The 13,371-nt window shown below is 42.0% G+C and overlaps 1 protein-coding gene across 6 annotated transcripts in view; it reads right to left on the bottom strand.

Annotated features, from left to right (window-relative positions):
• Positions 1 to 13,371, bottom strand: part of MCC (MCC regulator of WNT signaling pathway) — a 180,021-nt gene that overhangs the window by 90,450 nt on the left and 76,200 nt on the right. For all 6 annotated transcript variants that reach the window (XM_040089723.2, XM_058424026.1, XM_058424027.1 and 3 more), the window contains one exon: positions 2,640 to 2,753. In XM_040089723.2, coding sequence (XP_039945657.1) covers positions 2,640 to 2,753 — 114 coding nt within the window. The remainder of the gene's footprint in view (positions 1 to 2,639; positions 2,754 to 13,371) is intronic.

Genomic DNA, 13,371 nt, shown 5'->3' with positions numbered 1-13,371 from the left:
TTTTGGAAGAAGACATTAGTTGTGATTGACCAGGGTTTTACAGCAAATTTTATTCTAGAGATCACTTTATTGCTGAATTGTACACTCATAAAAACACAGAGATCTGCTGTGTTACTGAAATAACAGAAGCATATAGAGAAATGCTGTATCTGACCTCCACAAGCTGCAGATTTGGAAGTGAGTATGCTACAACAACCATTAATCAATTACATCACTTCACAAGATCTTAAGCCCAGGCTGTCCAACTAGCTTTCTTCACCATTTATAATCTATTACTTGAGTTGTGGTTCCCCAAATCACCTCCACTCTGCAAATCATTAATCCTTTCTTCCAAATGCCTCACATGCCTCGTGAAATTGTGGGAAAGGAATTACAAAAAATGTGTTTTAAGAGATATTTGTTCCAGGAAGCATTTACCACGACAGCTAAAATGAAATGTGCTGCCTTTTTAAGTACAGTCCAGATGCAGAATAGAGATTTAATACTGACCCACTAGCATCTGAGCATGCTTATGCAGAACCTCAAACATCTCCCATATAATCACGCCCTCTGAACCTCTGATTCACATTAGGCAGAGGCTGTAGAGGAAAGAATAAGGATCGAATCTCTGTGAAGTGAGAAGTTAAAAAAAATTATCTTAAGTGGCACATGTGCTTGGAAGTAATGCAGTTAGAAAAAGAAGACAAGGCACAGTGGTTTCACCAGCGTATGTCTCAGTACTTAAACATTGCCAACACACTGAATATACAAGTTGTGTTTGTTTAATTATTTGAATTCCTTAAGAAAGATTTGTATTTTATTTAATACATACTAAATGCTATCCTTTTGAGGGCTTCAGAAAAAAAATAAACTGCAAAGAGATAAATCATTAAACCTTTATATAAAACTGTTCATTAAAATACTTTTTGAAATCTGAAATCTAGCTATCAACCTGCCTTTCAGATATTCCAGTTGTGTGCTCTTCACAGGCCAGGAGGCAGTGATCACTATGTTTATGTTCACATGGCTCAATATCAGGTAAAAATCCACAGCATTACAAACCAAGCGCTATGTATGCACATGTAATTGATAACCCATCAAGGCAAACACCAAACAATCTTGCTTTAACAAAGCACATGTTAATTAGTATTAAGGACATGCTTAAACTCAGCTGCCATCAGTGTGTATTCAGTATCGTATGGGAGCACCTACAAGGCACTCTTCACTGGCTGAGAGATAATTTATATGTTTCTTTAAATAAAGACCCAGAAATAAAAATAAAACACTAATAAAAGCCTGTGGTTAGCACCAGACCCTCCAGAGTTAAAAATAACAACAATAAATTCAGTGCAATCTTGCAGAATGATCATTTGGATACACTGAATCCGTTTGAGAGTTTAATGATTGTCAAATGCAGCCTCATATCAAACTGTAAGCAAGAAAGAGGACTCCATCCCAAGAATGCCACAGAAATTAGAAAAGGTTCTCAGGACTATAGTTGATAAACCATGTTAGCTCCCAGCGTTGCTCTGGCTCACATATCAAAGGGAATAAAAACATGGAAAGTGATTTTATTTCTGTATGTTACATTGATGGTCTGCAATAACAGTATCACTTACAAGCCCATAAATCTTAAAGGCAGCTGAAAAAAATATCAGGGCATGTAGGCAAAGTCCAAAATAAGGGAGGACTGAAGAAAGCCTGAAATTCGAGACTCCTTAAACACTACTATATTTGGCATGAATTTAAATAACACAGATGAAAGGTCTCATCAAAATGCACTAAATACTGAAAACTTTAAATATGCAAAATTAAAGAATGGCTTTCAGAAAGGATGACAGGGACCACTGGAACTTAGTCAGTCCCTCACCCAACCCAAGACGAGGTGCCTTGAGTACTTTGAAGGGTGGAGATTCCAGAACATCTCTGAGCAACAAATAAGGAGCCACACTTTACATGATAAAATGCTTTGATTGTCTCTACCCAAGTATTTTGAATTAGTTCTGAAAGTTCTGAAATGTTAACTATTTATAAAAGTTATTTCATACAATTACAGCATCTGAAAACTAAGATTTTTTTACAGAAGGTACATATATTAAAAGCAGTAGTTAAATATTCCTTGCTTGCATTTACCTCTATGTAAGAGCTGTGAAAGAATGAGGAGTTGCAACCTTATTCTTATTTAACCCCTTGGCTTTCCTCTGGCTGTGTTTTCCACAGATCCAATTCCAAATGGCTTACTGGAAGCTAGACTGAGATCACAAGTAACTTCTCACATAACATCAAGGCACTGAAAATTGGCAATAACTTTTGATCGGTGTTCATTTGTGTTGTGTCTAAATGTGACCCAAGAGTGAAAGGCTCTGCAACCAATTACTTAATCCACTGAGAGCAAGCTGTAATTCTTATATTCTATAATAATTCAAAGCACCTGTTGCTTACATTGACTTCAAAACAAAATGTATCTTATTATTTTTAGGGTTTTGTTTAAAAAGAAAGTCTTCAACACATGAAAGGTATAACCCATGGCAACTATGTGTCTTGCAGCCTTAAAATTCTTTTGACTTGTGACATTGTTCCGTATTTTTTTCTCTCTCTGAGGAACAAGGACTGCATAAAACCAAGGACCATCTTCAGAATCCTGAACTACTATTGCTCACCTGTGCTTTTGCCAATTTTTTTTCCAACAGGTCACGCTCCTTTTCTGTTTGTTGTAGACGCTTATTAAGCTCCACGATGTCTCCCTTTAATGAAGACAGGGCTGCTAAAGGAAGCTGGAAGACAAAAAAGGAAGAAACAAATTAACCAACTCACAGGTCATTTAGCACTCAAGAAGAGATAGTATTATATAGCAGCTATAGTAATGCTCAATTTCTTTAGTAGTTAATAGGAACTTCAGTAGAACAAAGTCTAAAAGAAATCCACGTGTAACTAAAAATTTAACTAATAATTTTAACATGCAATTTTTCTTTCTAGGCAGCATACACATTCCTTCACCGTTTCCTTTAGAAGGACAAATATAATGACAAATAATTCAGCTAGAAGGGTGTAGTTTAGTTGTAATACTAGTTCATTAAGATATAGCTGAGTCTTGCATTGTAAAATCTAACATTAAATGTTGACTAAGATTTGCATTATAGAATGAAGTGTGCCATGTTTTGATGCCTTTCGACATATAGAGGTTATCAATTTGGTCAAAGTGGATAGCTCCATGCAAAGGATTTGGTTTTATTTTGCAACCAATGCTTACTCCATTGAGAGCAACTCTTCTGCAACTGTTGTTCTCCTCAGTCCCAAGCTAGCGAATTTCAGTGATTCTTATCTACTAACCCACACATGAAGAACCCAAATTGTTTTTCTTTCTACAGCAGATCCTTTTGATGAAAGATACTTCCTATACTTAGCTAGCATGATAGCACGTGGAAATACACATCAGGCTAGGATTACTCACAACATTGAAATTAGGTTAGCTAAACAACTTAGAAAGCAAGAACAGTTTTGAAAAGAATTTTAATTGTTCTCACTCTCTTCTTGTCCTTAAATATCCCATTCATTGTTTCCCTAAAGGCATCAGCCAGAATTCAATACTAAGTATTGACAACTGCAACTGGAAAGTCCAGGAGGAGAACTGACCGCTAGCCCTGAAGTCTTTCTTTGTAGTAGTAAAGAAAGAGCTTCAAGTTATACTGGGTACGAAAACAGAAGTGGTGTTTCACACCAGACCAAGCAACACACCAAACACTTCTCTGCTGCCAAGATTCAGGCAGAAATACAAACTCTGCTTCTAATCTTCCACTCGCTTTCAGTCCCTCAGTCTGGTATTCTATTGGGTGGGTCACATAAAAATATTTTTTCTTGTTTCTTTTACAATTAATCAGGTAGCCAGCCCTATTTTGATATAAATTCTACCTTTATACTACTGGAAGCCAGCAAAATCAAAGCTGGTGATGTGTGAAAGCAGCAGCCTGACAGCAGAGAGACCATCTGGCAACTGCTTCTTCACACACAGTACTCCCACTGTCAATGAAAAAGAAAAAAAAAAGCCTTCAAGACAAGAAATAAAATTTTAAAAAGCTATTTGGATGTGAAATCTGCCTTTTTAAATGCTGTGTAACTAGTGATTCCCTGGACATCCTAATTTGCGAGTTCAGTCAACAGGATTTTTACATCACTACAAAAATATCTTACACACATGTAGTTATTTGTTTCAGCAAAATATATACATGCACAATTATATGTTGCAGAACATTTAATATTCTCAAGGCAGCTTCATTTTTCATGCAAAAACCCAGTGACTCAGGCTTGCTACAGGCATATCCAATGCAGCTTCTATAAAATAACGTACACTGAAATCACTTAATAAGTTCAGAAACATCCTGAATAACTTTTGTTGCTGTGGGGTTGGAGACAGGGATGTGACATTAACACACTGAGATCATGCAGTGAAAACCCACATTTATTGTCCAGCAACTTCTTTCATAGAGCTTTCAAATTTCCCACTCTTACAGACATGACTGGTCAACGGTCTCAACTCCGCCTAGATCACTGGCCAATGATATGGGTGTATCTGTGCTTCAAAGGGATTGGCTGAGGTCCTCTGTCTGGGCTTGAACCTGAGCTGTCATTTTCGAGTCCAGGGACTTTTTTACTTCGAGCTAGGCTGGTTGAACTGGTATCTTTTAAGTCACATTATCTGTGCAGCTAGAAACCAGCTATATCTTTTACAGTTCTCCCCCTCGGTTTTAATAAAAATGCAAAGCGTTCTCTGTTATTTTACCTGAAAGGGCCTTCTGCAGACAAGATGACAGGACAGCATGATGACATATGATTCTACCTAACTTGACAAGCATAGCCTCTCCCAGCCAGTGATGCATCCCATATATCATTGAAAATGTTACATCTATTCCCAGGAACTGTCAGGCAGGATTACCAACAATACAAGCTTTCAAATTGGCACATGGCAGGCTTATTAAGTGGAAGTTATAAACTTACAACTTAATTCTATGAACAAGAAACATTTCAACTTTAGAACTGGGGGAAAATCAACTAACAGGGAAAGCAACTTAACAAGTTCAAGTTTTTGAATAAACTTGTCATCTCAAAAGGTCCCAGATCACCATGTATCAATTGCATGTAATTTAACTCACTGTTCCACCACGTCTGCTGCAGCTTCATTGGGAAGATGTTGTCTCTGGTCCCGAGCAGGACATAAACCAGGGAAAACACACCTGGCGTGTATCCATCATGTTCCAGTGTCCATGGAAATAAAGGCACACCCACAGCCCCATGTAATGAGGTCCCACAGACCCTCCCACTTGTTTGTGATAATGGCTTTTACCATTAGTTTAGGTGTCGGTGTCCGGGCATCTCCAAATGACTGCAGTCATGGGAAATGATTTAAGATTACTGGGTTTTGGGATTCTTCTGGTACTGTTAAGGGATTCAAGGTGTAAACAGCTTTTGCTACTCTGCTCTGTGGGGTTTCACTATGCAATCCCCTTTTTTGTTTATCTAAGATACAATTTAAAGTGCCATGTGCACATTCAATGATGGCCTATCCAGTTGCTAAATGGGGTATATCATTTGGTATACCCCATTTAGTGTGACACATCCCAGAGCTGTAGAAATTGTCTAGATTTTTGTGATGCATATGCAGGTCTGTTATCTTTTTTGATCTTATGAGGGATACTCAAAGCAGCAAAGGCTAATTGCCAATCTGCAATGGCATCCCAGCCTTTTTCTCCTGAGTAGGCTGATGCCCAAATGGCAGAGAAAAAAGTATCAATTGATACAAGCCTCTGTGTTTGATAGCAGAAATTGCCTCTGCAGAACTTTTCAAACACCTTGATGAAAGAAGTTGTGTAAGGCTTTTGCTTGTGCTAGAATGTCTGGCTGTGGTGCTGTCCAGGCATGGCTAGCTAGGTTATCTGCTTGCACATTGCCCTCTGTAATAAAACCTGGGAGATTTGTATGGCTTCATATGGGTAGAATGTACAATGGGTAATTTCTTGTCTGGATGGTAGGCCACTTAGTAGGCCAAATAATTGTGCATTGTCAATTTCTTTCAACAGAGCTCTGTTGTTATCTCTGTGTTATGTCAGCAACATAGGCAGAGTCAGTGACAATATTTAAAGGGGTATGGGGAAAACACTGAAAAACCATAGCTACAGCACGTAGCTCCACCAACTGAGCTGACCCATTCTCATAAACTTCCAATGGTTGCCATTCGCTTTTTTCCTTCCATGTCACAATTGCCATTCCAGTTTTCCCAGAACCATTAGTAAACACAGTAATATCTTTTAAGTGTGTGCAACTGTTTCAGGGGTTTAGGTACAATACAGTGATTTTACTCATTTACAGTAATGTATGACTCAGTACATGATAATCAATTTGCTCTGAGAAATTTTATGAGGCATTTTGCAAAGCAGTGCTGTTGTCATAACACCACCCAAACTCTTCTTGTGTCACAGGTAAAATTACTTTTGAAGGATCTTTTGCAGCCAATAGTAAACACCTTTGACAACATTTCACAATTAACTGGGCAATTAACTCAAAAATGGTAGGGGCTGTTTCTCCAGGTTGGTGAGGTAGGAACATCCATTCTAAAACATGCAAAGGGTGACACCACTGAGCATCCCACAGTCCAACAGCAGCAGGATGGAAATCAACCATGAAAATAAACACAATAATACACACTTCTAGACATATTCAGTGGATCTATCTGTTTGTGATGGCTTGCCCTACTATCACAAGAGCAGCCTCTCCCTCCAGGGTTAACTTTCTGGGAGAAGCTAGATCATGATCACCCTTTAGAAGGCGAAATAAGGGTACTATTTGTGGAGTGGTCAACCCTAGATAGTGTCTGAGCCAGCTAATGGTACCCCAAAGTTTTTGAGCATTGTGTAAATTTTTAATTTTTGCAAAGAATTGAATTGTCTGGGGCTGTATGGTTTGATCCATAATTTTGAGACCAAAGTACTTCCAAGGTATCTTCCAAGGGCTGTACCTTTTCTGGTGTGACTTCCAGCCGAAATGTTTCTAATGCTTACAACAGGCTTGGCTGAATCTGTGGGAGTTCCTCTTTTGTTTGGGTTGCTATCAAAATGTCATCCATGTAGCGGTAACAGTATGCCCCTGGATATTGTTCTCTCACTGATGAGAGTGCCCATGCAAAATACCACTGACAAGTTGTACAGCTGGATTTCATACCTTGAGGAAGTATTTTCCATTGATAAAGCTCCACTAGTGTGGCACCATTAATGGGAGGCACAGTAAAAGCAAACCTTGGGTTATCATCTGGATGCAGTGGAATAGTAAAGAAACAATCCTTCAGGTCCACAATTAGACTATCCCAGTCAGCAGGAATCATTGTAAGACATGGCAAGCTGGAGGGCGCCCATGGCTGAATTGATCTTTCTCAGGTCATCAGACTTCTTTTTTACAACAAATACTGGAGTGTTCCAAGGGCTCATGGATGGCTCTATGTGCCCTTGAACCAGTTGTTCCTGCACCAAAGACCTAATGGCATGTAACTTCTCTTTCTTGAGGGACCACTGTTGTACCCACACTGGCTGAGTTGTAAGCCATTTTAAGGGTAGTGTGGGATACTTCACACCCCTTAATACACTGGCCTCCATTAAAAATCTGTCCCAGATTTTTGCAGACTTCCCAAGCAGATAAAACATCCCTCCCCCACAGGTTAAGTGGTACTTCAGTGATGTAAGTTCTGACAGTAGCTGTTGGTCTCTCAAGAATTTTTACCAAAACAGGTTTGCTGCTCAAACAGCTCTGTGTCATCTCTCTAAGGCCAGCAACAGCAGATCCCGCAGGCCCAGTGGGCCACGATGAAGCCAAGTGTGGGCAGAGATGATGGTGACCTGTGACCCTGTGTCAATCATGCCACTACATTTATTAGGATGTCCCGAGGCATTGTGACAATACACACCATGTTGGGCCTCTGCTCACCCATGACCTAGGTCCAAAATACCTGAGGTCCACCTGTCAACCCGAAGCCTTGGTCTCTTTACTCTTGGACTCTGGGATCTGTATTTGGGACACAAGACTTAAAACGAATAAGCTGGGCAATTCTGTTTTTTCCAGGGATAGTCAAGGGTGGAGTAGGGTTGAAACCATTGCGTGTTATTTCTCCAGTAAAATCCGCATCTACAACACCAGGGCGTACATAGATGCCTTGCAAGCTGGCACTAAATCTTCCAATTAACACTGCCCAGTTACCAATTAATTCAGTCCTCTCCTGTTAGGCCCCTGTGCCCCCAGAGGGACTTTATGTACCTTTAAGGGGGTAACAGTTACTGAGATGGAGGTGGAAACATCCATTCCAGCTGCTCCTTGAGTCCTTCCTGTGAGCCAGACACATAAGACTGCACAGGAAGGTTAGAAGATACTTGTCTTCACATGTCTCATCCTCGCTTTAGATCATCTGTTTCCCTGGTTCTTAAAGGATTCTTCAAAAATTTATTAGTATACTTTGTATTTGCACTGCCTGGCCTTCTGACCAGGTTTCCCACATCAATCACAACTAATGATCATATTCCTTTGTCCTTGACATATCCACATTAGAGTGGGCTTGCAGAGACAGTTCGCTCTCAGGTGGCCTCGCTGTCCACACTTGTAGACTAGAGAAATTACATTTACAGCAGCTGCTATGGAATCTGCTAACATGGTCATGTTATAAAAATTAGACCCAACCATAGCACAGGCATTTATCAATTCATTTAGTGATGGATTTTCATCAAGTAGCAGCTCAATGACCTTTCAACAGTCCTCATTGGGACTGTCCTTTGCCAGCTGTAAAATTAGATGATTTCTGACTTCAATATTAACAATTTATTTTTCCATAGCATCTTGTAATCTCTCTTTAAACTGTAGATATGGTTCTTTGACTCCTTGTCTGATTTTGAAATATGTTTGGGTTGGGTTTGCCATGTTAGCTACCTTAAACAGTGCTTGCTGTCCCAATTCCCTCACCTGTGCTAGTATTAATGGATGCAGCCTAGCCTGGAGTTGGGAATCCCACAGTGGCGGTAATCCCAGAAGCTGAAGGACCCCTGCCTCAAAACGTGGGTCTTCTCTTAGAACCTTTATATTTTTAACTCTTGTTTTCAGCACTGCTTTTCCATGTAGATTTGAACACCATATATTGGACCATTGCAAACATTAATTTTTCAAGCTGCTTTATATCGAAAGGAGTTACCTCCTCGGTGTTCAGGAATTCTAGCACATTAGCAATGGCAGTAGAACCCAGACCTTGCTTGGCCACTAGCTGATGCAGTTCAGAAAAAACTGGCCACTGCAAGAGGATGTACTTGTCAGGAGTAGTTCCGTTGTCTCTTATTGCTGGATTAACAGCAACTGTCCCATCCTCAGGCTCCCAGACCCCCGACAACGGCACATCAAGGAGTTCTTAACCTTTGTAATCCCCACTAGCTGCCTGTTTTACTTTTTGCCAGACATTCACAGGATTGGGCAGGGCTGCTGGCAGTGCAGTGATGGGGCAATATCACGGTGTTCCGTTCTGGCTCTCTCTGCTGCTCTCCCTTGCGTCCCTTACTGGTACACATTCCTGGGACAGCTCCTGATCTGGCAATGGGGGTGAGTAGTGATTCTGGGGTCCCCAGATCCACTGTTACTTCTGTGTATTTTGTCTCCACGAACTCCTAGTGATGCATTTCCTGGACCTGCCTATGGAGGCTGGGTTGGAGGCAGAGCACACCGCATAAAGGCTGGATTGGAGGTGGAGCAATGCCCCACAGAGGCTGGGTTGGAGGCACAGGCACACCACATGGAGGCTGGGTTGGAGGCACAGCCATGCCCCAGGGAGGCTGGGCTGGAGGCAGAGCCAACACCCCACAGAGGCTGGATCAGAGATGCAGCCAAAAGTTTTAGAGTATCATTTTAGAGGTGTGGTTCTGGAGTTGACCCACTTAGTCTTAGGAATAGGCGGTCCTGGTGCACATGCGGTAGCATGCAGGGTGTCTGTGGTCCTAGCGCGTGCTGATCTGGTGGCTGCACAGGCGTGGTTGGAGCCGTAGGGTGCTCCGTCACCAAGGGAACCGCATAGACCCGTACGGCTAGGCACAGTAAGAGATTGCCGGTTTGTTACAGGGGCACAGCACGGCTCCACTGCAGAAGCAGCGAAAGTGTGACAGTAGCTGAGTGCCTGTCAGGAGCTAGGCGGTGCCTCAGAACAGCCAGGAGCAGTCTCAGGGGTCCTAGCAGGCACAGCAGGGGGTGGCACAGCAAAGTACAGAGTGGCAAGCATGGCTCTGTGGCAGCCAGGCATCTTGCAGCGTGGTCTCACAGTGGCTGGTCACAGTCTCAGGGGTTTTTGCAGGATACAGGGCGACAGAGCACAGAGCAGCAAAGCAGCCAGCTGTGATTTCTGGTGTCTGAGCAGATGTGGCAGGGTACGGTTCAGCTGCCATGTGTTCTGCCAGCAGCACATCCCTGCCTGGGACAGTGGCAGGGTCCCAGGTGACCAGGGCACACTCAGCTGGGAAGACGTCTCTGCATGGGGCATCAGCACAATCCTGGGCTGTTTCACTGTGCTCTGTGACTGCTCCACCCACCCTCCTTTCCTTCTTGCCCGGCGCTGCATCTGTGCCCCCCACTGCCTCCCCCAGCCCCTTCTTTCACCTCTTACCTCAACAGGCAGTGCCAGTGGTGATCCCTCTGCCATACTCATTTCCCACTCTCTTCAACTGTTCTTATAATATCACGATGAGCCTCCAGGGTTTTATAACGTTAATGGCAGTCTCATTGCCTGTTGAGGCTACTGAAAAGATCTGTCGGCCAGCCTGCTCCCATGTTTTTACATCCAGGGCAGCTCCTTTGGACACGTCCAGCCTGAGGCTCTCACACCACATTACTAGGGCTAGTAAAGCCCATCTGTCATACTTTTCCCATCTATTTTTTAAAACAAGCGTCCATACCTGCAAAAGGGGGTCCTCCAGTGACAAAGCCTGTGCCTCCATGTTCCCAGCGTTGTCTCTAATCTACAAAAAGGAGTCTAGACCCATGCGGCTTTCCCCGCCATTCCTCCATGCACTCCTTGCTTCCCACAACTCTTTGCTGCACACAGTCTTTCTTTACTGCCTGCAGCTCTCTGCTGCCCGCAGTTTCTTCCGCCGCCCGCAAATCTCTGCCCGTGGCTTTCTCTGCTGCTGGCAATTTTCTGCCCGCATCATTCTGTAGCCCAACAGGCTGCCAGCAGCAAATTTTGCTGCCCCCGTCTCCCCCACAATACTGCGGCCGCTTGTTGCTACCTTGTCAGGAGGTCACCAGATGTCGCTGCTGAGTTGGAGACAGGGACACGACATTAACACATTTGATAACATGGAGCAACAGCCCACGTTTATTGTCTGTCAGTTCCTTTTACAGAGCTTTCAAATTTCCCGTGCTTACCGACATGATTGGTCAAGGGTCTCAATTCCGCCTAGCTCATTGGCCAATGATACTGGTGTATCCGTGCTTAAAAGCAGTTGGTTGAGGTTTTCTATCTGGGTTTGAATCAGACCCGTCATTGTCGTTTCAGGGACTTGTTTACTTTGAGCTAGGCTGGTCAAACTGGTGTCTGTTAAGCCAAATTATCTGGGCAGCTATAAACCAGCTATATCTGTCACAGCTTTAAATATATTTGGCCTTCAGCAGAAGGCCTTTCTTCCTACAGGAAACTATGCACTGATTTTACAGTGCGGACAAAAAAGACCCAGACCAATTGGTCATAATTTGCTTCCAATTTTCAGGAAAGCCAGTGAATTTTTAAGCCACTGTTTCAACTTATTCCCATAACATTGTTGCAATGAAGCTCACCAGGTCATTCATCAGAAAGTGCGCATCCTTCACAACAGCTTTCAAATAAAATTAAAAACAGCTACAATTCTCCAAATTTAATAAAACAATGCTACATAATCAAGCATCATTCCCTTTCATAAACTGTAATTAAATGATCACCAGTTGTGATATTAATTAAATACAAGACTAGTAATGCCCATACACACGGCCTCATAATATAAAAGGCCTATATTTGGAAATATCAATGAAAAGGAACTTGCTCTCTAAGCAGTGGAACTAACAGGGCAGAATTCCAATAGATTTGTCTTTGTCCTCTTCCACCTCTGCTATCATCTCAGCTGTTCTTCATGTCCCCTAGCACACTCCTAACTGGGTAAGAAACAACACAAATTGTGCCTGGTTTTACAGCAACCCTGCTGCCTGGCCTAGTAGCCCCTGACAAACATGGGTATCCAATATGTAAGTTACATCCACCTCAGCATTCAATACAGAATCTCTCCTCTTCAAGTACCAAAGGATGGTTTTATTAACAAAAAGAAAAGGTTGTTGCATCTTCTACCATCCATAATTACCCTTTCATTAATTGGACTGTTTCAGTTTCCAAGTGCTAATAAAAAAATAAATTTTAAAAAAAAATATTGAAAGGGCAGACTAGGCAAAAAAAAAAAAGAGCTATCATAGCAGAGGAGGGCTGCTTGTGATACTCTGTGGAGTACTCTATGATAGTTGATGCGCAAGTGATGCCTCTAGCTACTACTGCAATATATAAGGTTAACACAGCCACTAAAAATGTGTATTTGCAGCAGAGTCAAGCTCTCCTCTCCAATTCATTAAAAAGGTGTTATGAACCATTGCTCCATTTTCCCTTAAGGTGTGAGTGTTGTCACAGATCATGCTTCCCAGTGTGCTTGTTTATCACAAGGCAGGTGGGAACTGGAACATGATCTTCGGCTGTTGCTGTAACTCAAGAAAGGAAACATGTGAGCAAATAGCTACAGTCCACACAGAAGTATTCTGGGTGGGGGAAAAAATAAAGTTCACGTTCAGGAGTCAAGTTTAATAACCCAAACTATTAAACTGGGAAAAGACTCCATTTAAAAATCCCAACCAGTTAGTCAACCAGACCTGTAACTCTGCAGCACTGAACCACTATATGATTGTGACAACTGAGAAAGAGAGAACAGGGTAGCCACACAGCATGCTGGTTTTTTTTTCTCTCCTCAGCAAACAACAACAGATAAGGCAGAGTCACTATGACTAACATTCATGCCATCCATTTATAGTAAAAGGTGGGCTGCCTCTTAATGACACAAGATTATGAAACAGATCAAAAACTCAGCAGAGTGAAAAATTAATACAGACAGCACAAAGATTTCTGCTTGTACAAGACATCAGTCTGAACATTTAAGCAACAGACTGCACAGAGACCTGCTTCATAAAGAGAAAACAGTCAATTGATAAAGCCTGTGTTGTTCATATACATTATATTAATCCAATACATCTACTTGAATTTGATCAAGAAAGAAACCACTGTTGTAATGCTGAGGCACCCAAACTGTCCAACAGGACACACAGGGT

This window comes from Hirundo rustica, chromosome Z, assembly GCF_015227805.2.
Source record: "Hirundo rustica isolate bHirRus1 chromosome Z, bHirRus1.pri.v3, whole genome shotgun sequence".
Taxonomy (NCBI): Eukaryota; Metazoa; Chordata; class Aves; order Passeriformes; family Hirundinidae; genus Hirundo; species Hirundo rustica.
Note: the sequence above shows the minus strand (reverse complement) of the source record. Positions and strands in the feature narration are given on the sequence as shown.